The sequence below is a fragment of the Leopardus geoffroyi genome, chromosome X, assembly GCF_018350155.1.
Source record: "Leopardus geoffroyi isolate Oge1 chromosome X, O.geoffroyi_Oge1_pat1.0, whole genome shotgun sequence".
NCBI lineage: Eukaryota > Metazoa > Chordata > Mammalia > Carnivora > Felidae > Leopardus > Leopardus geoffroyi.
Genome location: NC_059343.1, coordinates 16,305,730 through 16,332,549, shown reverse-complemented (window position 1 = coordinate 16,332,549; position 26,820 = coordinate 16,305,730). Strand labels below are relative to the sequence as shown.

General features: G+C 39.2%; 1 protein-coding gene across 2 annotated transcripts; it reads left to right on the top strand.

The window, feature by feature from the left end:
- Window positions 1-2,996: 2,996 nt before the first annotated feature.
- On the top strand, window positions 2,997-26,751 carry EIF1AX (eukaryotic translation initiation factor 1A X-linked). Of its 2 annotated transcripts, XM_045473278.1 has the most exons (7): window positions 2,997-3,258; window positions 9,702-9,785; window positions 12,793-12,896; window positions 14,220-14,270; window positions 17,633-17,714; window positions 20,364-20,455; window positions 22,878-26,751. In XM_045473278.1, exons 1-7 carry the CDS (start codon window positions 3,243-3,245, stop codon window positions 22,881-22,883), a joined length of 435 nt encoding a protein of 144 aa, XP_045329234.1. In that variant the 5' UTR covers window positions 2,997-3,242; the 3' UTR covers window positions 22,884-26,751. The 2 variants fall into 2 exon arrangements, with proteins under 2 accessions (XP_045329234.1, XP_045329235.1); XM_045473279.1 differs by lacking the exon at window positions 9,702-9,785 and having other exon boundaries at window positions 3,016-3,258.
- Window positions 26,752-26,820: the final 69 nt, after the last annotated feature.

Genomic DNA, 26,820 nt, shown 5'->3' with positions numbered 1-26,820 from the left:
ATCATAATGTAATTTTGGAACATTCTCATCATGTCACAAAGAAAGCTTATACCCTAGTCCAAGGCAATTGCAGTAGTATCCTGCATGGTGTATTTCTTCCCTTGCCCCTCTACAGTCTGTTCTTCTTTTTTGTTAATGTTTTATTTATTTTTGAGAGACAGAGACAAAGCATGAGCAGGGGAGGGGCAGAGAGACAGGAGACATACAATCCAAAGCAAGCTCCAGGCTCTGAGCTGTCAGCACAGAGCCCAACAAGGGGCTTGAACCCACAAGCCATGAGATCATGACCTGAGCTGAAGTCTAACTGACTGATCCACCCAGGCACCCCTATAGTCTATTCTTAGTAAAGAAGCTGAAATGATCTGTTCAAAACCTACTGAGGATTATAACAAGTGATCTGGTCTCCTTCCCGCTCTGATTTCATCTGCCCCAACTCCTCCTGGCTTGCTGTGTTCTAGCCACACTGGCCTTCTTGAATATGCCAAACATGCTCCTACTCAGGGTCTTTGTCCTCTGCTCAGTACCTGTTTCCCCCTATGATGTCCCTATGTCTAACCTCTTTTCAAGTGATTCTGATGATTAGTCAAATGTGGGAACCATCCTATAATGGAAAAATGAAGCCTGATTTTTTTCTCTCCTTTGGGGTTTTATACTGAGTAATTGGCAGGGACTTTTGGTTTTTAAATATTTGAACTTTCAGATACTTTGGAGTCTGATTCCTTACCATGTGCTAGGCACAACTGCTAAATTGATACATTATATCAATTTAATTCCCACAGCAACCCAATATGGTAAGTACTATTCCTATACCCAATTTACAGCTGAGACACTGAGACTTATAAATTGGTTAAGTAATTTGTCCATGGTCATAGAGTAATAAATTGCTGCAAAGTTGCTTTTGAACCCAGCTCTGACTTCAAAGCCCAAGTCCATAATCATTTGGCCTTGAAGCAAAATTTAAATAAATTTCATAGATATCCTTCATCCTCATTTGTGAATATTGCAAAATATTGCAAATGGAAAGAGAAACCCAGAACTTTAAGTGCCCATCGTCTTTTAGTTTCCCTGTAAGAAATGTATGTCATTGGTTTCTCATCCTCAGCTCTATTAGTATTTTGGGCTATGCTGTGTTTGGGGGTGGGGGGCCTGTACTGTGCACTGCAGGACGTTTACTAGCATTCCTGGCCTCTGTCCACTAGGTGCCAGCAGCAGCAGCATTCCCCAGTTGTGAAAACTAGAAATACTTCAGACATTGTCAAATGTCCCCGGTATAGAACCACCGTTTTCAACAATTAGACTTCATTTCTCTGTCACTGAGGTATGTCCATTTCCCTAGAGAGATAATGCTGAAACCCTAATGTATGCAGAAAGGTGATTTATTTAGGGGTGCCTGGGTGGTTCAGTTGGTTAGGCATCCGACTTCGGCTCAGGTCATGATCTCATGGGTTGTGAGTTTGAGCCCTTCATTGGGCTCTGTGCTGACAGCTCGGTGCCTGGAGCCTGCTTCAGATTCTGTGTCTCCTCTCTCTCTGCCCCTCCCCTGCTTGTTCTCTTTCTCACTCTCTCTCTCTCTCTCTCCCTCTCTCATAAAAATAAATAAACGTTAGAAATTTTTTTGAAATAAAGGTGATTTATTTGAAATAAATTTACTTTATTTTTTTAAGTTATTTATTTTGAGAGAGCACACGCACATAAGCAGGAGGGGGGGTGGGCAGCCAGAGAGAAGGAGAGAGAGAGAATCCTAAGCAGGCTTTCCACAGTCAGCACACAGAGCCCGATGTGGGGCTCAAGCTCATGACCTGGGCCAGAATCAAGAGTCAGATACTTAACCGACTGAGCCACCCAGGTGCCCCTAAAATAAGTTTACTTTATAGTGAAGCTATATGTCCTGCATAGTCAGCTGTATTAGTTGGCTGGGATTACTATAACAAAATACCACAAACTGAATATGCCTTAAACAGCAAAAACTTATTTTCTCACAGTGTTAGAGGCTAGATGTCTGAGATAAAGAGGTCTGCATTTTTGGTTTCTTCTGAGGCTCCTCTCCTTGGCTTGTTGACCTTCTCGTTCACATGGTGTTCCCCTCTGTGCCTGTGTCCTAATCTCCTCCTCTTCTTCTTTTTTTTAAGTTTATTTATTTATTTTGAGAGAGAGAGAGAGAGAGAGAGAGAGAAAGAATCCCAAGCAGGCTCCCCAGTGTCAGCTCAGACCTTGAACCCATGAACAGCCAGACCACCCAGGTGCCCGTAATTTCCTTTTCTTATACAGACACCAGTCAATATTGCATTCGGGCCCACCTTAATGAATTCATTTCAACTTAATTACCTCTTTAAAGACCCTACTTCCAAATAGTCACATTCTGAGGTGTTAGGGGCTAAGAATTCAACATATGAAATTTGGGAGGGCACATTTCAGCCCATAACACTGAGTTTGTCTTCTCCCCTCCCTCCCTTCTTGTGTATATTGAGCACCCAGTGTGTGGCAGACATTCTGCTAACTGGTGGGAATAGTAAGCAACAGATGTAGTCTCTGCCTACAGTGAGGTAGGGAAGAAAGATATTTATATAGTAATAACAAGTGTCATGCAGATCTTATGCCTGGGTAATGGGAATGACAGGAAAGCCTTGCCCTTCCCCTCAGGCCCCAGACCTGGTCGGGCGGGTGAAAGGGCCAAGTTAAAACTAGCTGTGAGATTAGTTAATGAGTCAGCAGCTCAAACCCAGAGACACGGGTTTGTCACAAAGCAGCAGGGAGGTCTGATGTCAGCCAGCAGCGGGCGCTAACTGAATCCGTCCTTTACTATGACGCCTGGGCCCCGCCCACTCCCTCCGTGACTCTTTCTCCTCCCCGCTCATGGCCCCGCCCCCTGCGTGTTTCTGCGAACTACCGCGAACGCTTCAAAAGCGCGTCACCCTCCGCCCTAACAATGGGGGTCAGTCGGCCACGCCTGCGCTATAGGGCCGGAGAGGTGGGGGCGGGCCAGCCGGCGTTGGGAGGCGGGGAAAAGTGACGCAAGCAGTCGCGACGCCATTTGCTGCGGCTGAGCGTGGGCGCAGGCGGATCTCGGAAGAAGTCGGTTGCGAGACTCTCCCGCGCACGCGACCCGGCCTCGCTTGCCTGTTTGGTACCGCACGGTCCCACGCGTCGCCCTTGGGGCCCCTCGGAAGAGTCGCTGCTGCCGCCGCCACCACCACCACCACTCGGATAGGAGTCGGAAACGCCGGGAGGCCGCCGTCACCGCCATGCCCAAGAATAAAGGTAATGCTGCCTTGGACCCCGGGACCACGACTCCGCTCGGCCCGGTCCTGTCCGCGGCGCCCCGTACTGCCCAGGCCGCAGTGACCTTACACTCCTCTCTGCCTGCAGGCGGCTGGACGATCCACACGCGGTTTGGGGCTTGGGAAAGGAGCTGAGAAGTTACTCTTGTGTACCAGTTTGGTCACATTGGGGTGGAGCCGACGCCATTTTTGTAGGGCCTCCTGCGGGCGAATGTGGGCTTTTGCTCCCGATTCGCGCCAGACTGACCGCGGCGCTTTATGGACCCGTGGGGAGACCTCTCCCGGGCGGCCAGGGTTTCACAAATGGGAGCTTTTGGCCTTCCTGGGCAACGAGAGTTAAGCCCTGGAAGCAGTTCTTAACTTTGAAAGAGTAATGACTGCTTTAGTGATCAGGTACTCCTGCATGGGTTTCTTAATGAATAGTTGAGTGTTTTTGAGACCACTCCCTCTCCCTTTTTCACAGTGAATGAAACCTTAATGCGTATTTACATATTTAGGGTTCATGTCTAGAGATTTACTCTTCCCCATCCCTTTATGGCGTTTCCCTTTTTTTTTTTTTTTTTGGAACACTTTCATATTTAACCAGGTTTTCTTATTTTTGCTTCAGATCTTGTATATATTGTATTAGGAGTAAAGACCTTTAAGTTTTCTCCATTCTGAGGCTAAACGTCCACAAACTATCAGTCTTGAAGATGTTTATTTGGAATTTCCAAAATGGAAGGCCTAATCTACCTAAAAGCGGAAGAGTCTTAAAGAACTTATCCCCTTTTTTAGACTTCAGGAGACTTCTGTCTTTTTAAATATCTTTATAATTTCTCCAAGGAAATTGTGCCAGTAGAAACAGGGAAATCATTGTGTTTCCCTCAGGAGAGGAGCGTGTTACACAACCCACGGGAAGTTTCCTTTGGTTGTTAATCCTTCAGACCCTTGCCTGGACCCAGGCCTACTTCTGTTCTCTTTTCTACTTCACAGACGGCTCCAGGGATTCTACCTGATTTCCTCTTTGTCTCTGTGGCTACTCATTTTGTCCCTTGGGCTACTTGCTTGCAGTTCTGTGCCAAATTTGGTGTGGTTATCTCAAAATGTAGCAGACCCTTTTTGTAGCATTTTACTGTTAATTTTTCTGGGGTAACCTGGCTAATGTCTTATTTCCTCTTAGATGGTAATTGGATCACCTCAGTAAGTATCTTATTCTCCCTTTTATTTCTAGTGAGGAGGCTTCCAATTCCCTCACTAGATTGTAAGCTATAATAGACAGTAATGGTATCTGTCTTAATCACATTGAATTGCTAGCACTTGACACTTAGTAGATGCTCAATAAATACTTGTTGGATTAAGTCACCTTCCTTTTGTTGACTTCACTCTCAGATGAATAATAATAGGTTCTACGGGAACAGGACTTCTGCATTAAACTTATACATTAAATCACATCTAATTCACTAGCCTCCTTTAAAGTTGTATTCCATTACATGGCAGTAAAACAGGGGAGTGATCAGGGTATGGTTAGTTTTGATGAATTGGCAAGCAATAGATCATTCTTTATAAATAATATTTGAAGCGTACGAAAAATATAACAATATAGTGAACACCTGGGAATCCATTATTCTGAACTTGAGAAATTAAAACACAGGATCAGTTAAAACCCTTTGTCTCTTCCCCTGTCTTCCTGTTTCTGGAGGTAACCACCTTTCTGAATTTGGTGTTTATCATTCCATTACATGTAAAACCAATCTGTTACCTTAGAGGAACAGTGCTTTCCAAGACCCCTGGATTTTATAAGATGAGGTTTACTAATGTAGAAATAAATTCATGGGGTTTTTTTGTTTGTTTGTTTTTCTTTATTGGAAGAGCCAGAAGTCTTCTGAATATAATCTTGGTGGTGATTTCACAAGGATATAAATTGCCATGAACTGTGTGTTGAATGAGTTTTGCTTTGGACTGATTGTTACCAGCTTATTTCCTCTAGAATCCTCTAGATTCTTTTAGCTTATTACCTCAGAAAAAAAGGGTATCCTTTGGTCCACTCATGACGACCATTTGGGATAAGGTGCTCCCACACTTTGAGGAAGTTACTGCCTTTAATTTTAAAATTGCCCCTCCTTTAGGAATGTATAGACTACCCTTGACGGATTCATTCAAAGAATTGCCCAGCTCTGTATATAATAACTCAGTAAACAAAGCCAGTAAGATCCTTGCCCTAAAGGAGCTTTCACTCTAGTTTGAAGATCTGGCTTGAATGATTAATGGCTTGAAGCCAGAGATAACTTTACTCTTCCTAGGAAAGCAGTTTGGGTTTCCCTGAAGAATGCCTCACATACTGAACTCTAAGGACTCTGGGTGGGTCAGGATATAGAGGTCCACCTGACAATAGCACAAAGCATTATGAGACTGCCCCTAGGACTCATTAAGTGCACTGGATTCTAGAAGTTAATGTGTCTGTCTTTGCAGTGGCCAGGTGCACATTCATTATTTTGTTTGGACTATGAACCTTTTGCTGCTTCCAGGTTCTTTCCATGAGTTCTTTAGTATCACTACCACTTACAGCCTTTCTCCTACCTTTTGAAAATGGCCATCAATGTGGTTTAGTAGGTTCTGGAATGGGAACAAAATGCTGTGGAGAGAGACCCTAATATGAGGGTCAGGAACAAAAAGATCAGGTTTGAGTCTCTTCACCCACACACCCTGAAATAATAAATGAGTTAATTGTCTGATCTTCAGTGAACTCCCTGGTAAACTGGGGATAAATGTTATTACTTCATAGGGTGATTATGACAAGTAAATGGGTGACTTTATCATATAGTGGTTAAGAGTATAGTTAAGTGGGGACATACTGCTCACTTCAAATCCCAGATCTCACTTCATGTGATATCGCCTTGGATAAGTCACTTAACCTTTCGAAGACTATCATCTCTTGTGAAATAAAGACAAAATAGTACCTGTCTTATAGGCATAGTTTGGGCATAGTAACTTAAGGGTAAGTTACTGGGACAGTGAGAAATCTGCTTGGATTGAAGTATAAGATAGTGGAAGGGAAGTATTGAGAGGTAGGCTGGCTTGTTTATAGGTTGAGAGATTTATGTTCCGTAAGGTGATCATGTTACCACTAACAGAAACGGGAGTGTTGATTAAGGACCAGCTTTGTAAAGAAAAAATGAGTTTTGAATAAAATCTTGAGCTTGAGATGACAGTAGCCCATTCACTGGACCCATTGTAAATATGAAACCAATGCTTAGTTGAAGTAGAGGGCTGAGATACAAAATTAGCATAGAAGTGATAGGTAAGAGAAAATTTAATTTCCTTAAAAGTGGGTTAGCAGATGGTGGGACTTTGGAATTAATGAAGCTCCAGAGGAATAGGCATAATGTGGGGTGGGGGCTGGTAAAGATCCAGAATAGTGCAAGTGGTAGCGCACCTGGGTGGCTCAGTTGGTTTAGCATCCGACTCTTGATTTCGGCTCAGGTCATGATCTCACAGTTCATGGGTTTGAGCCCCAGGTGAGCCCCATGGAGCCTGCTTGGGATTGTCTCTTTCTCTCTCTCTCTCAAAATATATAAACTTTAAAAAAAAAAAAAATAGTGCAAGTGGCCCTCTAAGAAAAAAAGAGAGTCGGGAAATGATCGGTATTGTCATCATTGAAAGTATGAAAAACAAAGGGAGAGGGAGAATTACGGGTTTTTTTTAAGGATATCAGGAGATAGAAGAATCTAGAATTCTAAATGGTAGAAGCAAGGTGGAGATGTTTACATCTTCTGTTCTAACTCCCTCATTTTACATAGTCTGAGATCCTGAGAAGTTTTTTGTGAAAGCTCCATTCATCCTTTGCTTTTCCCTCCCTCTACATCTGGTCATAATTCTCTTGTTTCCATCTCAGAAATATTGTTCCTGTTTGTCTCTTCTTTATGGCTAGGTTAGGCCTGCTTCTTGGTACCTGTAATAAGGACAGTAACCTTTTACCAGTTTTCCCACCTAAAGGATCATATACCTCTGCTTTTGGTTGAAGTATTTTTTTTTTTTTTTAATTTTTGAATAGTAAATACATTCACAATTCAAATTTCAAAATGTGAAAAGTGCAGTCTCTTTCTAGAACATGTCCTGTTGCCAAACAGTTCTTCTCCCAGGCGGTCATTGTTAAGTTTTTTGCATATGCCTTTCCAGAAATATTTTATGTATATACAAGCAAATATGAATATGCATTTTTCTTTTTTTACACCAGTGGTAGCCTTCTACTCTTCTTCACCTTGTATTCATTTTTAAATTTACATTTTGAAGAATTTTGAATATATACGTATGTACAAAAGTATACTAGTATAATATACATTTAGGTAGTTACCTCCTGGCCCCAGACACAATTCACAACTAAACTTGCACCAGCACCATCCACACCAAATCAGGATCCAGATTTGGTCTACACCTTGCTATTGGTAGATAATGTCTTTTAAGTCTGTTAAAAAATCTTTAAGTTCCCCATCTATCTGATTCTCCCCCCTCTCCACCATAAAGTATCTAGTGAGGAAAACAAATTGTCTTCCTTTGCCCCCACTGTCTGGATTTTGCTGATTTCATCCCTGTTTTAGAGAGTGCGCTTGCTTGAAAGCAAGGGAGAGGGGCAGAGAAGAGAGAATCTTAAGCAGGCTTCATGCTCAGCACGATCCCACAACCTTAGTGATGAAATTTGAAGTGGGGTTCATGAGCAAACGGCTAAGAAAGAATTCTTCAGATGTCTTTGTGCAAAAAGGTGATTTTATTATAACACGGGGGACAGGATCCGTGGGCAGAAAGAGCTGTGCTGGGATTGTGAGGAGCGACTGATGATACACTTTTAAGTTTGTGGAGGCAATGGGCGGGGGGATAGAGATAGTTTCTAAGGAATTTCTGTATGCTGAAAGCAGAGTCTTATAGAACCCTGAAGATTTAGCTATTGTCAAGATAAGGTTGCATTTAGTTTTGAGTTGTTTTTTTTTTTTTTTTTTTTAATGTTTGCTTATTTTTGAGAGAGAAAGACAGAGTGTGACTTGGGAAGGGGCAGAGAGAGAGGAAGACACAGAATTCGAAGCAAGCTCAGTCTCTGAGCTGTTTGCACAGAGCCCTATGTGGGGCTTTAACCTATGAACCTGGAGATCATGATCTGAGCCGAAGTTGGATGCTAATCAGACGCTCAACTGAGCCATTCAGGCGCTCCAGTTGCTTTGGGTGTTTCATATCATGTAAACATTTATCGACATTAAGGCAGCCATAAACTCCTTGTGGAATGTTACATGCTGCAGGTCTCTGGTATCTATCAGAGTGGGCTGTAAGCTGTAAGGGGATTTAATTTAAACTACATTTTTCTTGCCTTTGTTTCCCTCATCACTGGTATCATGACCTGAGCCAAAATCAAGAGTTGATGCTCAACTGACTGAGCCACCCAGATGCCCCTGTTTTTTAATGGACTTTGTTTTTAGAGCAGTTTTACATTTGTAGAGAAATGAACAGAAAGTAGAATTCTCATATTCCCCCCCAGCATGTTGTTAACATGAGCCAGTATATGTATTAGTAGGATCTGGCCTTTGATTTCTCCCAACCAGCCCAGCCAAGTCCAGAGATTACATTAACATTAAGGTTCATTCCTTATGCTGTATATTGCGTGAGTTTTGGCATATGTATAGTGACATGTGTCCACCATTACACTATCATACAGAGTAATAATTTCACTGCCCTGAAAACATTCCATTGTGTAGATGTACCACAGTTTATCCATTTGCCTACTGAAGGACATCTTGGTTGCTTCCAAGTTCAGGCAGTAGTGACTTGCTTTTTTAACTTCAAATACTTGGCTCATTGAATCTTTGCTACAGCTATAAGGTAGAATTCAAATTCTGAAGGTAGCCAGAGTTGTTCTCCCTCCACAACAAAATCAGTATATCCCATTCCAGGAGCTGTAACTTGACCCCCTCACCTCCAGTCATCCTAATTGAACTCAGACCTTTCGTGGGGAAGTCTGGTAAAAGGGGTGGGGGACTATTTATTTATTTATTTATTTAGAAATCTATCAGTAACTCATTATAATATCTCCCACCCTGGCCTTTGTGGGCACCTGTGGGAGGGGTTCATTGAGCAGTGTGCTCAACCAGTGGTCATTATGATCTAGGAATTTTGGTCATTGAATGCAGATGCCCTCAGGGATCTATGTACTTTTATATAATATCTGCTTGCAGTTTGTAGTTTATGACAGAAATAACGCAAAAGGAATTTCCAAGAAGGGTAGGGGAGTAATGCTATGTGTGTGTTTAGTATGATCGGAGATTGTAAATTTAATATGATTGTGTGACCACATTAAGTGAATTTTTAAATGTAAGTGATTTTTTAAAAGCGTGTTGTGAGTCATTTAGTTTCTTTCCTATTTTGCAAATAATTAATGTCTTTTTCTTTCTTTAAAACCATTAGGTAAAGGAGGTAAAAATAGACGCAGAGGTAAGAATGAGAATGAATCTGAAAAGAGAGAGCTGGTGTTTAAAGAAGATGGACAGGGTAAGCGTTTCTATAAGTGAGGGGTTTTTTTAGTAATAGTTTTCTTTTTTAAAATAGGGAATTTTCAGTTTCTAAACATAAAAGATATAGCTTTGTAATCCTGAGCAATAAAATCATGTGTTCCTCTTTGTCCTCCATTTCTCACCCCCCCCCCCCCACCTCTCTAGAGCCCTTCTTTTAGTAATCAATTCTTGGTATGCTCAGTGTGTGTTGATTGGTGGCATTTTGAAAAAAAAAAATTTTTTTTTAATATTTATTTATTTATTTATTTTATTTTATTTTTGGGACAGAGAGAGACAGAGCATGAACGGGGGAGGGGCAGAGAGAGAAGGAGACACAGAATCGGAAACAGGCTCCAGGCTCCGAGCCATCAGCCCAGAGCCCGACGCGGGGCTCGAACTCACGGACCGCGAGATCGTGACCTGGCTGAAGTCGGACGCCCAACCGACTGCGCCACCCAGGCGCCCCAAATGTTTATTTATTTTTGAGAGAGACAGAGACAGAATGCGAGTGGGTTAGGGGCAGAGAAAGAGGGAGACACAGAATCCAAAGGAGGCTCCAGGCTCCGAGCTGTCAGCACAGAGCCTGATGCGGAACTTGAACTCACAAGCTGTGAGATCATGACCTGAGCCGAAGTCCGACACTCAACAGACTGAGCCACCCAGGTGCCCCTATTGGTAGCATTTTTATAAACCTCTAGGTTTCATTGTTTTGCATGAATATTCATAACTAATAAAGAATTGTACAGTTCAAAAAGAACTAAGCCTCAAAAGCTATAGTTAACAATTCCATGATTTCGTAGATTTTTTTTTCTTAAGTAGGCTCCATTCCCAGCATGGAGTCCCAACGCGGAGCTTCAGTTCACAACCCTGAGATCAAGAGTCAGACACTTAACTGACTGAGCCACCCAGTAAATGGTGCTACATAGTATTTTCATTGGACAGTGGATTTTTAAGGGATGAGTTAGAGGCCTTGGCCTCATTTCTCCAGTACTATTAGCATATAATTTCAGAAAACAGAATACAATAAAACCAAACAATTGACCTTTCCAAACTAAGATACGTAACACTGGTTTCCTATATTTTTGAGCAATTTCTTTCTTTCTTTTTTTTTTTTTTAATGTTTATTTATTTTGAGAGAGAGGAGAAAGCACGAGCCAGGGGAGGGGCAAAGAGAGGGAAAAGAGAGAATCCCAAGTAGGCTCCGTGTTGTCAGTTCAGAGCCCCATGCAGGGCTCAATATCACAAACCATGACATCATTACCTGAGCCAAAATCAAGAGTCAGATGTTTAACCGACTGAGCCACCCAGGTGCCCCACAACCCTTGAGCAACTTCAAAAGCTGCTTCGGAAAAATTGCAGTATTAATGCAATGAACTCCCTTAAACCCTTCATGTGTGTGTATTTCCTGAACCATTTTAAAGTTAGTTGCAGGCTTCATGATACTTTTACCTTATTGTGTTTAAGTATATTCTCTTACATAATCACAATAGAATTATCACACTCAGATAATTTAGCATGAATGCATTATATACGTAGTATATAATCTATTTTTGAAGTTGTCCAGTTATTGCAATAATTTCCAGCATATTTTAACAAAGAACTTTTATTCGATTATCCTTTTATAGAACTTTGATGAATTTGTTTATGGCTGTGTATATATAAGCCACTAAAAATGAAACACATATTATGGCTAAAAGACATTTCAGTTTCTTAGCCTTTCTCATTCTTCCCTGCATTAATAGTTGATTTTACTGTGACCATCGCTTTTTCATTTTCCCCACTTTGAAAGACAGACTGCCTTTGAGTTGGCCTACCATGTTGAGGCTCTAGGTTCATTGTAGTCTGAGCAACTCACTTCAGCGTGTCAGCCCCACAGTTGAGCCTTTCAAAGTTAAGTCTCAGCGTATTTACAAATCAGTGGATATTCTCTGTGGGAGTCAGTCTTATGCACAACTTGAGTAAGCTCAAGGTTCTGAAGCAATACCCTCCCTTGCCCCCTAGTCAAAGCCCCTTTGCAAGCTAATGAATGCTCATCATCCCCTCAGTTTTCCAAGTGGCAGTAAAACTGCGTGACTTCCTGGGTTTCCTTTTGGGAAGGTTTTGATTAAAAGTTTGGCATTTTGCCTAAGTATCTTTCTGGCTTCACAAAAACTTTAGAATAATCCCTAATAATGAAATCTAATTTCACAAAGACATTACTAACGTTAAAGCTACTTTTTATGTGTCACATATACCAAAAATTATGTTGGGATTAGCTTCTGAAGGTTTTGAGGGAAAGGAGATCCAAAATTGGGAGAGGATCCCAGTGTGAGAGTTTGATGGGGTGTGATGTACATTTTGGGACACGCCACCTTGATCTCCAAAAGTAAAGCATACAGTTAAGGGGTGCCTGGCTGGCTCAGTCCAAAGAACCTGTGACTCTTGATTTTGGTCATGAGTTTGAGGCCCATGTGGGATGTAGAGATTACTTAAATAAATAAAACTTTAAAAAGTAAAGCATACAGTTTAGAAGACCAGATTCATTCTACTTACTCAAAGTCAGTAGATAATTAAAGCATTTCTGATAGTAAAGACAGTTTACCATAGAAATGGCATTATGGAATCTAGATTCTGGTTCTGCCATTGGGTTGGTTTATCACTCCCTTGTATTTATTTTACTACACATTTATTCCTAACCAATATACCTATGTGTTCTAGTCAATTTTTTTTTAATTTTTTAATGTTTTATTTATTTTTGAGAGAGAGACAGAACGGGAGCAGGGGAGGGGCAGAGAGGGAGGGAGACCCAGAATCCAAAGCAGGCTCCAGGCTCTGTTAGCACGGTGCCCAACACGGGGCTTGAACCCACGTACTGTGAGATCATGACCTAAGCCAAAGTCGGACGCTCAACCGACTGAGCCACCCAGGTGCCCCTGTGTTCTCGTCCATTTTATGTGGATTTTTAAGTTGCTGTTGTATGAAAAGTTGAACAGTATCCCATACACTTTTCTTTTCTCTCCCCCAAGAATATGCTCAAGTAATCAAAATGTTGGGAAATGGACGATTAGAAGCCATGTGTTTTGATGGTGTAAAGAGGTTATGTCACATCAGAGGGAAATTGAGGAAAAAGGTAGGTGTGGAGATTTGTTTTACTTTAAAATTATGATTAATGGGGGGACATGGCTCTATAGTTTTTATGGGTCAAGGACCTCATTTTTGTAAATTACTCAGATTTCAGTAGAACAGTGATATACTATGATAAATCAAAACAGCAAACTCCATGATGATAACTTTATACGGATTCCATTTAAAGACTCATTTATGTAACCTATGTTGTTAGGCCCAAAATGTTTAACCTGAACCTAGTCATGAAGAATCAATCAACAAATTCAAATTAAGGGAGACTGTAAAACAAATGTCCAGACCCTTACTACAAGGTTAGTGACCTTAAAGTTGGGGGAAATGGGCAGCAGCGGCAAGAGGGCTGAGGGTGAGAACTATTCCAGTTGAATGGAGATTAAAGAGACCTAATGGTTAAATGGGGTAGGTGGCCCGTGTATGGATTCTAATTTGAGGGTGGGGGAAATCCTTGTAAAACATGTTAAGAAAATTTCAATATGAATTACATTAAGTGTTATGGTGATACTAAATTTCTGGAATTGTGATGCTAGATGGGCTTCCTTGGAAAGTAATGATTAATTTCCCATCATAGTGGGTGTTAAGGCCAATTTATTAGTCAAGTTGGGTAAAAGTCCCTCTGACTCTGATTTTATGGGTTATTTTAAGGAGGTTTGCCAGCTTTGTGTATGTGGGCTGGTGAAAGGAAGGGAGGAGGGAGAAAAAAGCACATTTCTAACTTTATATTCTCACATATAATGGATAGATAACTAACCACCTGGAGTAATTCACTATTACAAATTACTAAATTTCTTTTTTTTCAACGTTTATTTATTTTTGGGACAGAGAGAGACAGAGCATGAACGGGGGAGGGGCAGAGAGAGAGGGAGACACAGAATCGGAAACCGGCTCCAGGCTCTGAGCCATCAGCCCAGAGCCCGACGCGGGGCTCGAACTCACGGACCGCGAGATCGTGACCTGGCTGAAGTCGGACGCCCAACCGACTGCGCCACCCAGGCGCCCCTAAATTACTAAATTTCTAATCATTCTTCTGGAATTAATGAACTCATTTAGTTAAATAAGATCATTCTGTGCGTGCGTGCGTGCGTGCGTGTGTGTGTGTGTGTGTGTGTGTGTGTGTTTTAACATTCCAAATTACAGATTTGAAACATGTTCACCTGCTTAATAAAGTTTTTTGGATTTTTTTTTTTTTCCTAATTCTGAATCTAGGTACTTCACCCACAGTTGGGTGAATAGTATTTTACGGAAATACTGACCGAGTGTTGCTTTGATTCTATATTTTTAAATGTAACATACAGTGACTTTTCTTTCTTAGGTTTGGATAAATACCTCAGACATTATATTGGTTGGTCTCCGAGACTACCAGGTAAAAAATAATAATAATTTTTTTCATCATTCACTTGATTGTATTTATGAGCCATTAATTCTTAGAACTTAAGTCATGACTGTTTTTGCCCAGTTCCACCTCTTCATGCTCTTGACTGTTGTGCTGACAAACATTTCTTAAGGGCTAGTTATGTTTTCAATATTGTGCCTAGTACACTAGTCATCATGGTTCCCAAATGGTCGGTCTCTGGAGTCCACATTTTCACTGTGGAAAAAATAATAGGCAGTGTGAATTTTCCATCAAGCTATAAATGGTCCTTTTTCCCTTTTTGATATTTAAAAAGTTCCCTTTATTGGAATGAATGATGTTATATAGTTGTGGTGTTGTTCGTGTTCTTATTTGTTAAAGTAAAAATGTAATCTTAGGGTGGGCCTCACATGCCAGTTTTTCTTTTCTTTCTTTCTTTTTTTTTTAATGCATACATACTGAAATCAAAATATGGAAACTGCTGCTGTAGTGTATATAGCTGAATGAGTCAAACTCCCATCCCCAAAAATACTTATGGCTTGGTAGTGAAGAGAATAAGGCACACAAGTAATTACAGTACAAACCATGATAGAAGTGTGTGCTCTAAATTTGGATGAGCACTTAGGAGAGAAAATGATAGTTGCCCTTCATGATCTCAACCTGGAGACTGCTCATTGTGGGTCTGTGGAATCCATTTGGTTTCCACCTGTTAGAACTCATCACCATGTATTTAATCATGTTGTGAGTGATGTTTCTATTCTTATAACCTTGATCGTACTTTAATTTTTTAAAATATATATTCCAGAATAAAGAATTAAAATCTTTATTATAAATCAGTGGTTCTCAACCGTGAGTGAATTTGTTTCCTCTGGGGAACATTTGGCACTGCCTGGAGACATTTCTTGTTACAACTTGCTGGCCGAGGGGAGGGAGACAGTACTCTTGGCATATAGTAGATAGAGACCAGGGGTGATGCTAAACATCCTCCATTGCACAGAACAGCCCCTACAACAAAGAATTATCCAGCCTAAAATATCAATAGTGCTGAGGTTGGAAAATCCTGCTTTAATTAATACCATTTTATTTTTTTTACATATTTAAAAAAAATTTTTTAATGTTTATTTGTTTTGAGAGCGAGAGAGCACATGTGCATGCTAGCAGGGAAGGGGCAGAAAGAGAATCCCAAGTAGGCTGTGCGCTATTAGCACAGAACCTAATACGGGGCTCGATCCCACAAACTGTGAGATCTCAACCTGAGCCGAAATCAAGAGACACTTATCCAACTGAGCCACCCAAGCACCCCAGTTAATACCATTTTAATGTCCATTTTCTTTTGATTTTTTTTTTAATTTTTTTTTTTCAACGTTTATTTATTTTTGGGACAGAGAGAGACAGAGCATGAACGGGGGAGGGTCAGAGAGAGAGAGAGGGAGACACAGAATCGGAAACAGTCTCCAGGCTCTGAGCCATCATGAGCCATCAGCCCAGAGCCTGATGCGGGGCTCGAACTCACGGACCGCGAGATCGTGACCTGGCTGAAGTCGGATGCTCAACCGACTGCGCCACCCAGGCGCCCCAATTTTCTTTTGATTTTAAAATAACCCCAGAAGTAGGAAGAATAATTCTCTCTTTGACAGATGAGGAAACCAAGGTTCAGAAAGATGTAACATTCTGACTATAAAATGACAGTCAAGACCAACTTTTCTGATTCTTAATCTCCCACAAGCCACCTGTCTGCCCCTGCCACTTAAAAGGGTGGTCGGGGAACCAGTAGCATCAGTGGCTTTTGGGAACTTGTTAGAAATGCAGGGTTTTGGACCCCACCCCAGTCCTCCTAAATCAGAATATGCCTTTTAACAATTTCCCTCTGAGCTTCTATACACAGCTGAAGAAGTGCTGGTTTGAATCACACTGCCCTTGCATCACTGATCATTTTTGTAGCCATTTGGACCTACTTTTAGGTTCAAAGAACTTTTAGAAGTTGAAATAATAAACTTGAACACTTTTTCCTTAACTAAGATTCTTTTCAAATGGGAAAGTGTGAACATTCTAAGGCAGTAGGTGTTTGTCCTAGACTCTAGGTCTAAAGTTCTCTTTTAGACTAGCAAAAGAGCAGACGCAGGTTTAAAACAAGAGATGGCTAATGTCCGCGAAAAAGACAAGAGCCCCGAATAAGGGACCTTGCCCCATATTTATTTAGATCATAAGGCTTGCAAACGTGATGGGCATGTACAAGGAGACAAAGAAACTAGGAACATTAACTTGACGTGAGGAGGAAAGGGGATTTTGAAGATATACAATGTTTGGGGTTTGGGGTCAATACAAAACAAAATCCAGGCACGGGGCAGATGGGTAGATGGTTGTTAACAGCAGACAGGAGGTGCCTACGCACCTGTTTATCTTTGCTGGCCTAGGGGATGAGACGGAAGGGGAATAACCTCAGGGTTAACAAGACACCTTTTCTTTTTGTTAACCGTCTCAGCTCTGGGCTGCTTTGCCTGAGGTGCAGCTGTCCACAGTTCAATTCACCAATTTACCTAACCTGGCCCTATTCTCCTATGAAAGCAGTTTTCTGCTATAGTACTAAATTTGGGGTGCTTTCACCCTAAATATCTTGTTATTCCTATGTATTGGGCACCTTTGCACCGTTTCTATTTCAGGCCTTTGCCTCTTTCTATTTTGCGGGGCTCAGCACCCCCTCCCTGTTTTGTGGACCTTTGCATCCCCCCTATTCTTGGAGTGCCAATCTGGTTTACCCAAACTCGGGTGTGAGCATTTTATTGACTTTGTATTTCTTTATGCCTTATTAACCCATTGGTGTAAGCCCAGGGGATTCCTAAGCTTGTCCCCCGCAGGTGTTGATATATTTGCATCAGAAACACTTGAAGAGCTTTAGAAAATACAAATTCTTGAGCTTCATTCCACATCTACTAATCTGTTTTCTGGAGATGTAAAAGCTCCACTGGAGATTCTATTCAGTTCATATTCTAAGAACCATTGATTCAAGGAAAGGTATATTAATTTCCTTAGGTCATTACAACAGTCTCAGTTTTTTAATTAGCCTGTTTAATCATCCTGTAAAAAGATTGGGTTGGTACAGTTCTGCATGTTTTTTAGAGGGTAGGAGAAAAGTATTATTTTATATTTTTGTTTTAATAATTAAAATTTTAATTCCAGTATAATTAATAATATAGTCATTCAGCAATTCCATACATGATCCTGTGCTCTTCACAACAAGTACACTGGGGAGGAGGAAACTGAAATGTGAAAAAAGTTTATAAAGATGTGAGATTTAATTTTTTCTCCAGTTTGAAAGTAATTTATGAAATAATATTTTGGCATAATCAGTTCTAAAAGTTACTTGTCTCTTTCAGGATAATAAAGCTGATGTAATCTTAAAATACAATGCAGATGAAGCTAGAAGTCTAAAGGCGTATGGCGAGCTTCCAGAGCATGGTAATGTCTGAGTTGTTTTATTAACCTGTCATATGGTGTTAGTATTTGGTGTTACTAGGTGAAGAAATTTTGTTAGAATTTTGTGGATTTTGCATATTACTTCAGTGCTTGCATGATTTAAGTATGCATGCTTATACTTCATAATACTGGATACATTAAGGAAAAAAGTAACTTATATCCCTAATAACTACACTCCTGGTGTAGACTTTATAAACTCTGAACGTTTGCATAATACCAATCCAAAGAATAATACTGTTACAGTATTTATTTCACAATAACCTTCTCAAGAGATTGTTAGTATTCATCTACTTTAAATACGAAGGAGTGATTGTAATTAGCTACTGTTGTTGATTTTTACAAAGTCAGTTTTCAGTTCTTATCCTAGGTGTCATAGGATTCCATTGGATTTTTTAAAACCAACATTGTCACCAATAAAAAGTTATGCATTCTCATGTGGGAAACTTGAACAAAAATAAGTCCCTCATAACCCCACCAAAGGGGCAGTGTACTTTACATACTATACTGTAAGGTTACATTTTTCACTTGGTGTTTTTGTTTCGTTGTGTGTTGTTTTTTGTGTTTGTTTTATCTCTGTTGGAGATTATTAGAAAAACAATATGATTTTACTTAAGCATGAAAATTCTGCTGAAATTCTATACTTGACATTTTCAATCTAGTATGTCTGGGAATAGGACTAGCACGTCCTGGTTCATTTTCTTGCTTAGGGGTAATTATGATTTGACTAAATTTTCTGATTGGTGAATCTGTTTGGTGAGTGGTAAATTGTTAGCCTGTGCTCTGACCTTTTTTTTGAAGCATAGTTGTAAGTTGTAATGGCTTTAGAATTTGTGTGACTGAAGCCTGCCTTACTAAAAATACCTTTGTAAAATAAATAGTCGGGACTACATCAAACTAAAAAGCTTTGCACGGCAATGGAAACCAACAAAACAAAGAGACAACCTATTGAATGGGAGAAGATACTTGCAAATGATACGTCTGATAAAGGGTTAATATCCAAAATACGTAAAGAACTTCTACCATTTAACACCCCAAACACCCCCCAAATAATCCATTAAAAATGGGCAGAGGAACTGAATAAACACTTTATTTCTTCAATAACTTTTTTTTTTCTGAATAAACACTTTACACAGGAGACGTACAAATGGCCAATAAACATGAAAGGATGCTCAGCATCACTTATCATCAGGGAAATGCAAATCAAAACCACAGTGAGATATCCCCTCATACCAGTCAGGGTGGCTAGTATCAAAAAGACGAAATAACAAGTGTTGGTGAAGGTGGGGAGAAAAAGGAACTTTTGTGCAGCGTTGGAATGTGAAAATTAAATGAACAAACAAGGGAAACAGACTCCTAAATATAGAGAACAAACTAGTGGTTGCTGGGGGGGTTGGGGGAATAGGTGAAATAGGTGAAGAGGATTAAGAAGTACAAACTTCTAGTTCTAAAGTAAGATGAAAAGTAGCATAGGGAATATAGTCAATTATGTAATAACTTTGGTGACAGAACATAACTATACTTGTCGTGGTGAGCATACCATAGTGTATATAATTGTCAAATCAACTATGTTGTGCACTTGAAACTAATACATTTGTCAAGTATTAAATTAGAAAAGAAATTTTAACATTTATTTTGAGAAAGAAAGCAGAGGAGGGGCAGAGAGGAGGAGAGAGAGAATCTGACATGGGACTTGAGTTCACAAACCATGAGATCAAGAGCTGAGCTGAAATTGAGTCAGACGCTTACTGACTGAGCCACCCAAGTGCCCCTGAATTGGATTTTTTTTTTTTAACATTGGCTTATTTTTGAGAGAGTGGATGAGCAAGCAGGGGAGGGGAAGAGAGAAACCCAAGCAGGCTCCACACTGTCAGCATGGAGCCCTCTGTGGGCTCGATCTCATAAACTGTGACAGTATGACTTAAGCTGAAATCAAGAGCCGGATGCTTAACTGACTGCGCCACACAGGTGCCCCCTGAATTAAAAATACCTTTGTTAGAGGTGCCTAGGTGGCTCAGTTGGCTGAGTGTCCAACTCTTAATCTTGGCTTAGGTCTTGGTCTCACAGGCGTGAGTTCGAGCCCTGCATTGGGCTCCACACTGGGCATAAAGCTGACTTAAAAAAAAAATCTCTGCAAACAAAATCAGAACTCATACTTTCCATCTTGGCTTAGCAGTGACCTTGAGATTTTGTTGTATAAAATTCTATATAGTAGGGCTGTTAGGTAGAAGTTAGGAGGATCTTTCTTATAACAAAACTTAAAATTTAAGTTTGACTCCTAAGAGTCTCTTTTCATAATTCAACAGACCACTTCTTTTTCCTTTTTTTTTTTTTTTTTTAATTTTTTTTAGTGTTTATTTATTTTTGGGAGAGAGAGACAGAGCATGAGCGGGGGAGGGGCAGAGAGAGAGAGGGAGACACAGAATCCAAAGCACGCTCCAGGCTCTGAGCTGTCAGCACAGAGCCCGATGTGGGACTCGAACCCACAAGCTGTGAGATCATGACCTGAGCCGAAGTTGGACGCTCAACTGACTGAGCCACCTAGGCGCCCCAACAGACCACTTCTTTTAGTGGACAGTTACTCATTTTAATATCATCTTGGTTATATGAGTGCATTTGTTATTGTTTCTTTAGCTAAAATCAATGAAACGGATACATTTGGTCCTGGAGATGATGACGAAATTCAGTTCGATGACATTGGAGACGATGATGAAGACATTGATGATGTAAGTAGATGCACCTTACATTTTTCAACTTTTGTTTCTGAATTATCTACAGAGAAACCAGCTCTTTGTCCTATCTTTGTTTAATCTAAGAATGTTGAATACTTAGGATATATTTCAAGATTTGTCCATGAATTAAAATGCTCATTATTTATCAGACAGTTAGTCAAACTGTTTATACTTTGAGGATTCTTATAATCTTTTTCACCATTTCTTCCAGTAAAGATCAATATCTTCTTTGGCAACCTGAATGCTAGGCATTGCAGTCATAACTTGTTTGAGTGTTAAAAGAGATAGCTATTATGAAGTTTAGGAGACAGTTGAAAGAAATACAAGATCTTCTCAAAGAAACGTGCCTACTCAATTGAAATACTAGTACGTTAAAAGAAGAATCTTGTTTGAACAGCTTGATATGAAGCATTGGAATTACAACATATATTAAAAGTCTTGTTAAAATTGAGACCATTTGTCAGTACACTATTTTATCCGTTGGATATGCACTGTTGGCAAACTCTTGGTTTGGAGTTGGTGTATTTGAGGAGAATGTACTGTTTTGCTAACAGTAAAAGTTAGTTGCTGACTAAGACTGCAACAGAATTACCAGAGCCTTTCAGAACTACAAAGGCTGGTCTTGGGGAAGTCTGAGTTAGGCATCACAAGTGGTACCCACTAGCAAGATTCTGTAATTAACATTTTCCTATAGTTGATTTATCCCATATCTCTTATCTTTATTTGTCCATCAATCTATCTTATATTTTGATGCGTCTTCAGACCATTACGAATGCTCATGGTGAATTAAAATTTGAGTACATATCTTCAATGTGTATATGCGTTTATGAATTTTTATACAAATACATCATACTTTTTTTCAATGTTCTTCCCTTTGGAGATCCTGAGCCAGAGAATTCTAGTGACTAAATTGTTAATGATACTTTGATAGTAGATTTAATTATTATATTATTTATTATTTAATGATTATTATTGATTTATTGATATTATTATTTAATGATTATATACAAGAACCTGACATGGAATTGTGTTGTAAATTAAGGGGTGATATAAACATTTTTAGAGCTGGGGTAGAAGGCGTTTTTGGAAATTAACCTAAGCAGAGAACACATTTGAATATGAAACCACATATACAGAGGTGTTAGGATGAGGATCTAGTAAACAAGGTTAAGACTTTCTAAGAAAAAAATTTCTGAATCTGCCAGTGATTCCTTGGAACTGTACTCTGTAGTCCGGCAGGGAAAGAGATGCTAAAGACAGTGGATACTAAAGGAATTGGAGTTTCCCTGAACCATTTGCAAAAGCAAGGGTTGCCTTTTTTATCACCTGAGAACCCTATTTTTCCAAGACATTTCTCCAGATGGTATATAGGTATGCTAGCCTTCTTTCCTATAACCAGATTGAGAGAATTTGCTGACTGTCACACTCGTACCTTTCTTAAAGAAATAACATTCCTAGGGGCGCCTCGGTGGCGCAGTCGGTTAAGCGTCCGACTTCAGCCAGGTCACGATCTCGCAGTCCGTGAGTTCGAGCCCCGCGTCGGGCTCTGGGCTGATGGCTCAGAGCCTGGAGCCTGTTTCCGATTCTGTGTCTCCCTCTCTCTCTGCCCCTCCTCCGTTCATGCTCTGTCTCTCTCTGTTCCAAAAATAAACGTTGAAAAAAAAAAATAAAAAAAAAAAAAAGAAATAACATTCCTAGGGGTGCCTGGGTGGCTGAGTCAGTTAAGCTCCTGACTTCATCTCAGGTCATGATCCCATGGTTTGTAGGTTCAAGCCCGCATCAGGCTCTGCACTGACAGCTCAGAGCCTGGAGCCTGCTTCGGATTCTGTGTTTCCCTCTCTCTCTCTCTGCCCCTTCCCCGCTCACGCTGTCTCTCAAAAATAAATAAACATTAAAAGAAAGAAATAGTACTCCTGCATATCTGCTCCCCCCCAGAATAAAAAAAATCTCTCATCACCAGCACAAAAGAGAGACACTAAACTTTATTAAGAATATTATTAAAAATATTTTGTATACAGGGTGCCTGGGTGGCTCAGTTGGTTAAGCATCCGACTTAACTCAGGTCATGATCTCGCAGTTTGTGGGTTCGAGCCCCACGTCGGTCTCGGTGCTGACAGCTCAGAACCTGGAGCCTGCTTCACATTCTGTCTCTCTCTCTGTCCTTACTCTGCTCACACTCTGTCTCTATCAAAAATAAATACACATTAAAAAAAAATTTTTTAAAAACATCTTGTGTAGCATAACATTCTGAAGGAAGTTGTAAAGATTTACTGGCAGCAAACTATAATTGAGAAAAACCTGGTGTAGAGAATTTCCTCTTCAAAGATATCCTTAGGGGCTGCAGGGCTCCCTTATGTGGTAGACTTCTGGAATATAAGAATTCTTTCATTTGATCTGATGTTCTTTTCCCTTCCAGATCTAAATTGAATTCAACATTTTACATTCCAATTTCTCTGAGGATTGTTCCAACAATTTGGATTTTGCCTGTGACCTGTTAAAGAAGATTAAAATTTATTAGCATGAGTGCAATTTGTTAAGGCAGACTGATTTGTTTCTAAGGTATTTCTTGAAAAACCAGTAATGCCGAATTCTCTTACATGAAATGTTAAGCCCCCTTTGTTCTTTTGATGTATTGGAGCTTATAGGTAAAAGACCACATCTACTATTTTTTAAAAAGAGGAGAAAAATGCATTACTGCCTTTCCTACTTTGACCACTTCCAGTTAGTAAATGAATGTTCCAAATAAACCATGTACCGTACATTCATTATGGATTATGATTAAGCCCTAACTTTGACTAGGCTGTTGACCGTACATTGACTTTCTGTATATTCCAGTTACTTAGATGTTCCCTTGAGATTTTGATACAATTTAAAAGAGGCAGAAATCTGCATTTGAATTAAAAAATGATTAGGTCAGTTTTTCATATTTAAGTAGCATGTGGCTATTTTTGTACTAATTTTGATATCACTTATGTTCTTTCATAACCTTATTTTGCCACTATAAACATATCAACAAAAAAGCATTTACAAAATGCAGGTTTTAGGACCTGGGTTTTAATAGCAGTTTTTAATTTGTAAGGTTAGTAGTTACAGGAATCAAACAGTAGGTGGCACCTAGTCATCTTAACATTGAAATATTGCTATAGTTGTCCATTTTTTTTCTTACTATGCTTAGGAAATTTCCCAAACAAGAAAAGATTGTTTTGATCATGTGCATGTATGTAGAAAATTTTTAAAGAACAAAACTATTGTTAAAAGTGTCATTTTATTTCAGAAGTCATATACATAAGCTGCAATTTTGAGTGCTTTGTAAACACTTAAAGTATGTATAAATGAAAATTTAATTTCCTAACAACTGTATAATTAAGCTTTTTTCAAACCATCCCTAAGCTGGTAAAAAAAAAAAAACAAAAAAGGGAGCGAATAACAATTTATTGAAAAGATGGTTTCTCATTTCTGAATGGAAGAGCTACAGCTGAGAAATACAATAAAGACAATGTCATGCTGCAGAGTATATTATACCCTTACTTTGTGTTTAGGATGTATTTTATTGTGTGTAAAGATTTGTTTTGCTTGTATATTACTGGGAATTTGGATTTTCTCTTATTTAGTTTTTTTGTTCTCAACTTGACTAAGATGAAATTAAGGGCTGGGCTATTTATTGGTTAGCTACATTGAAATCTTCTGCAACTTCACAAGAAGAGATCCATCATTTAGGCTGTGAAACGTTTATTCTCCTGATCTCCAGAGATGTTTTCAATGATGAAAAGTTCTACCAAGGGAGAGAAACCTTCATGTGGCTTCAAAAAAATAAGCGTATCTTCTCCAATCTCATGCTTATTCCTAAGTGTGCAAGCACTGGAATCAAAATCTGAGGTACTAGAAAACATTAAATCAAAGAATAGAAATGAGTGGATAGTTGCGATTCATGTTTCTTATTCTTTGGAGTTCTGAACACTTACCCAGATGGAATGCATCTGAGACCACGGGCTGGTTTTTAATACTTAAAGAAACTAGCCTTGAAGAATTGACTTAGTGATTGTCTTCATCAAAACCTAAACTTCCAAAGATATTTAGGCCTCTGTACAAAAAAGTGTTTTGCTAAATTTGTGGTATATATAGATCCTTCTGTGTTATTTTACCAAGAATGTAGTAACTCTGCCTCTGTGGTAGTTCATGGTAGGGATGGTACAACTCACATTTTTTCTGCTTACCTCCTCTAGCAAATATGATTTGTCTCAAGTTTCTTGAATTACAACTATGGCCCCCATTCATGTGTTTTTTTAGTGATTTTTTTTTTCCTTGCCTAGGTATTAACAGCTCAATCTAGTGCCATTGCATCCTGGAAAATCTCATACCCTAATGATTATTAAGTGGTTGGTAAAGTTGTAGGTCATATGCAACACTGCTTGGCAGAAGTGTTTTACTAACTTGTCTTTAATGTGATATTTGTATAGATTTACTGATTTATTTCAAATGAGGAATGGGAGTGGTCCTTAGTTTTTTAGCATCTGTATGTATGTTGTTGAGTTTTTTTTTTTTGGTTGGTTTTTGGTTTGTGTTTTGTGTTTTTTGGTTATACTCCTTGATTCCATAACACAATGCTATAGGGTATACCCTAAAAGAAAATAAAATGTTTGAAATCCAAGAATAATGATTCTTCCTGCTAAGAGGGTATTAGGTATTACTAACGAATTTTATGGGCTTGCATTTTTCATGCAGTGTTTATTCTACTTCCAGTTAGAGCACAAATAAGTTGTATTACTAAAATGGCTCAATAACCAAACCAAGCATTTGTGTGAAAAAAGATTTGCCAGGATTTAATTGCTTGACTGTTGAATCTTTTTTGAACATCCAGCCACTTAAGAGGCCACCTTTTAAGGTGCCTGTGAACTATGCATGATGAAAACTCTTGTATTTTATTAAGGATTGGCCATTGGTTTACTCACCACATCTACAGAATAATCATGGCTGTGAATATAGTTGGTTACAAAACTTGTGACTTGTAGTTTAACTTAATCTCATGTATCTTGTGTAAATATTAAATTATAGGATGGTGAATAACATCTTTAGTAGATAGAAACTGCTGTCAGTATTGACTTCAGAGCAACTGAGTAATCAAATAGGTAAAAGCATGTTTGAAATAAAAATACCTAGGTGGATTTATACTTTATTTCTGTTGTTTACAGATTTTAAAATATACAATATTAACTATAACTTTACAGTTAAAGTATCAGAATGAAAGTGAGTTCTTTATGTTTACCTGTCATAATGATTAAAAAGATTTGTGTTGGTAGGAAATGCTTAGATCTTTATCCTGCTTAGCAAGAAGAAGTTTCATTTATACTGTTCGGACTCCCATGAACTTTTACACACCATGTTGTGTTGTTGATTTACCTTAAACTGTCATTTTTTTTTTTTTTTTTTTTATCCTTATTTCTTCCTACTCAGAAAAGGACAAAATCTTAAGTCTCACTACAGATGCATTAAGACACAAGCTTCTTAGGTACAGAGAGAACCAAGGAATTTGGAGAGTATTGGACTGGGTCCTCTCTTCCTCCCAGCTGCCAGGTATTTAGGCAGTGTGATGGAGAGTGAAGAGCTTGGGCCTTGGGGTCAGGAGGCCTTTTCCCCCACCCTTCACGTTTTCCTTTACCTGCAAGTGACCATGGGCACCTTCTCTCACTTGTAGGAGTTTCAGGCTCCTCACCTGTAAGATTGGGATGATAAGAAGAGTACCGGCAGAATTGGTGGAAGGGTTGATTATGTGTCCATATGTGTAATGCACCTAGAGCAGTGTCTGCCGCTTTTCACTTGGTATCCAGGACCGTATAAAATTGAACATGCACGTCTTTATGTTTTCTATTTGTCATTTCTTTCACTTGCAGCCTTTGGTTACTATAAAAAAAAAAAAAAAAAAAACAAACTTGTAGAATATATATATATATATGTGGATATATATATATATTCATGTCAATACAATATTTAAAATAATTGTTACCATCATTTAATTCAGCATAAGGCTAACAGATAGGAAGTCTCTAAATGGCTTAAAGATGTTTTTGCAAAATACCAAGTACTCTATATTTCTTCATTGAAAGTTTATAGGTATTGATAGCTCTGGTCATATTTTATTCTTAAGTCTAATGAGTTCTTTTACTATGTAGATTCATGACAGCTAATTAGTACTGACTGATTAAAAGGTTTACTTTCCGGTCATTTGGAATTATGTAAAAACAATTGGACGCAAACTAATGCAATTAGAAAATAAAATATGAAATAACTTTCAATAGTATGCAATTGCTTCTTTTTGAACGGTTTATGACTTTTTTTTTGTTTTTAAGTTTACATGTTTCTTT

Coding starts and splice junctions, on each gene's coding strand:
- EIF1AX (XM_045473278.1), top strand. Junction 9,786..12,792: donor GTTTAAAGAAGATGGACAGG/GTAAGCGTTTCT, acceptor CTCTCCCCCAAG/AATATGCTCAAGTAATCAAA. Junction 14,271..17,632: donor TTGGTCTCCGAGACTACCAG/GTAAAAAATAAT, acceptor TGTCTCTTTCAG/GATAATAAAGCTGATGTAAT.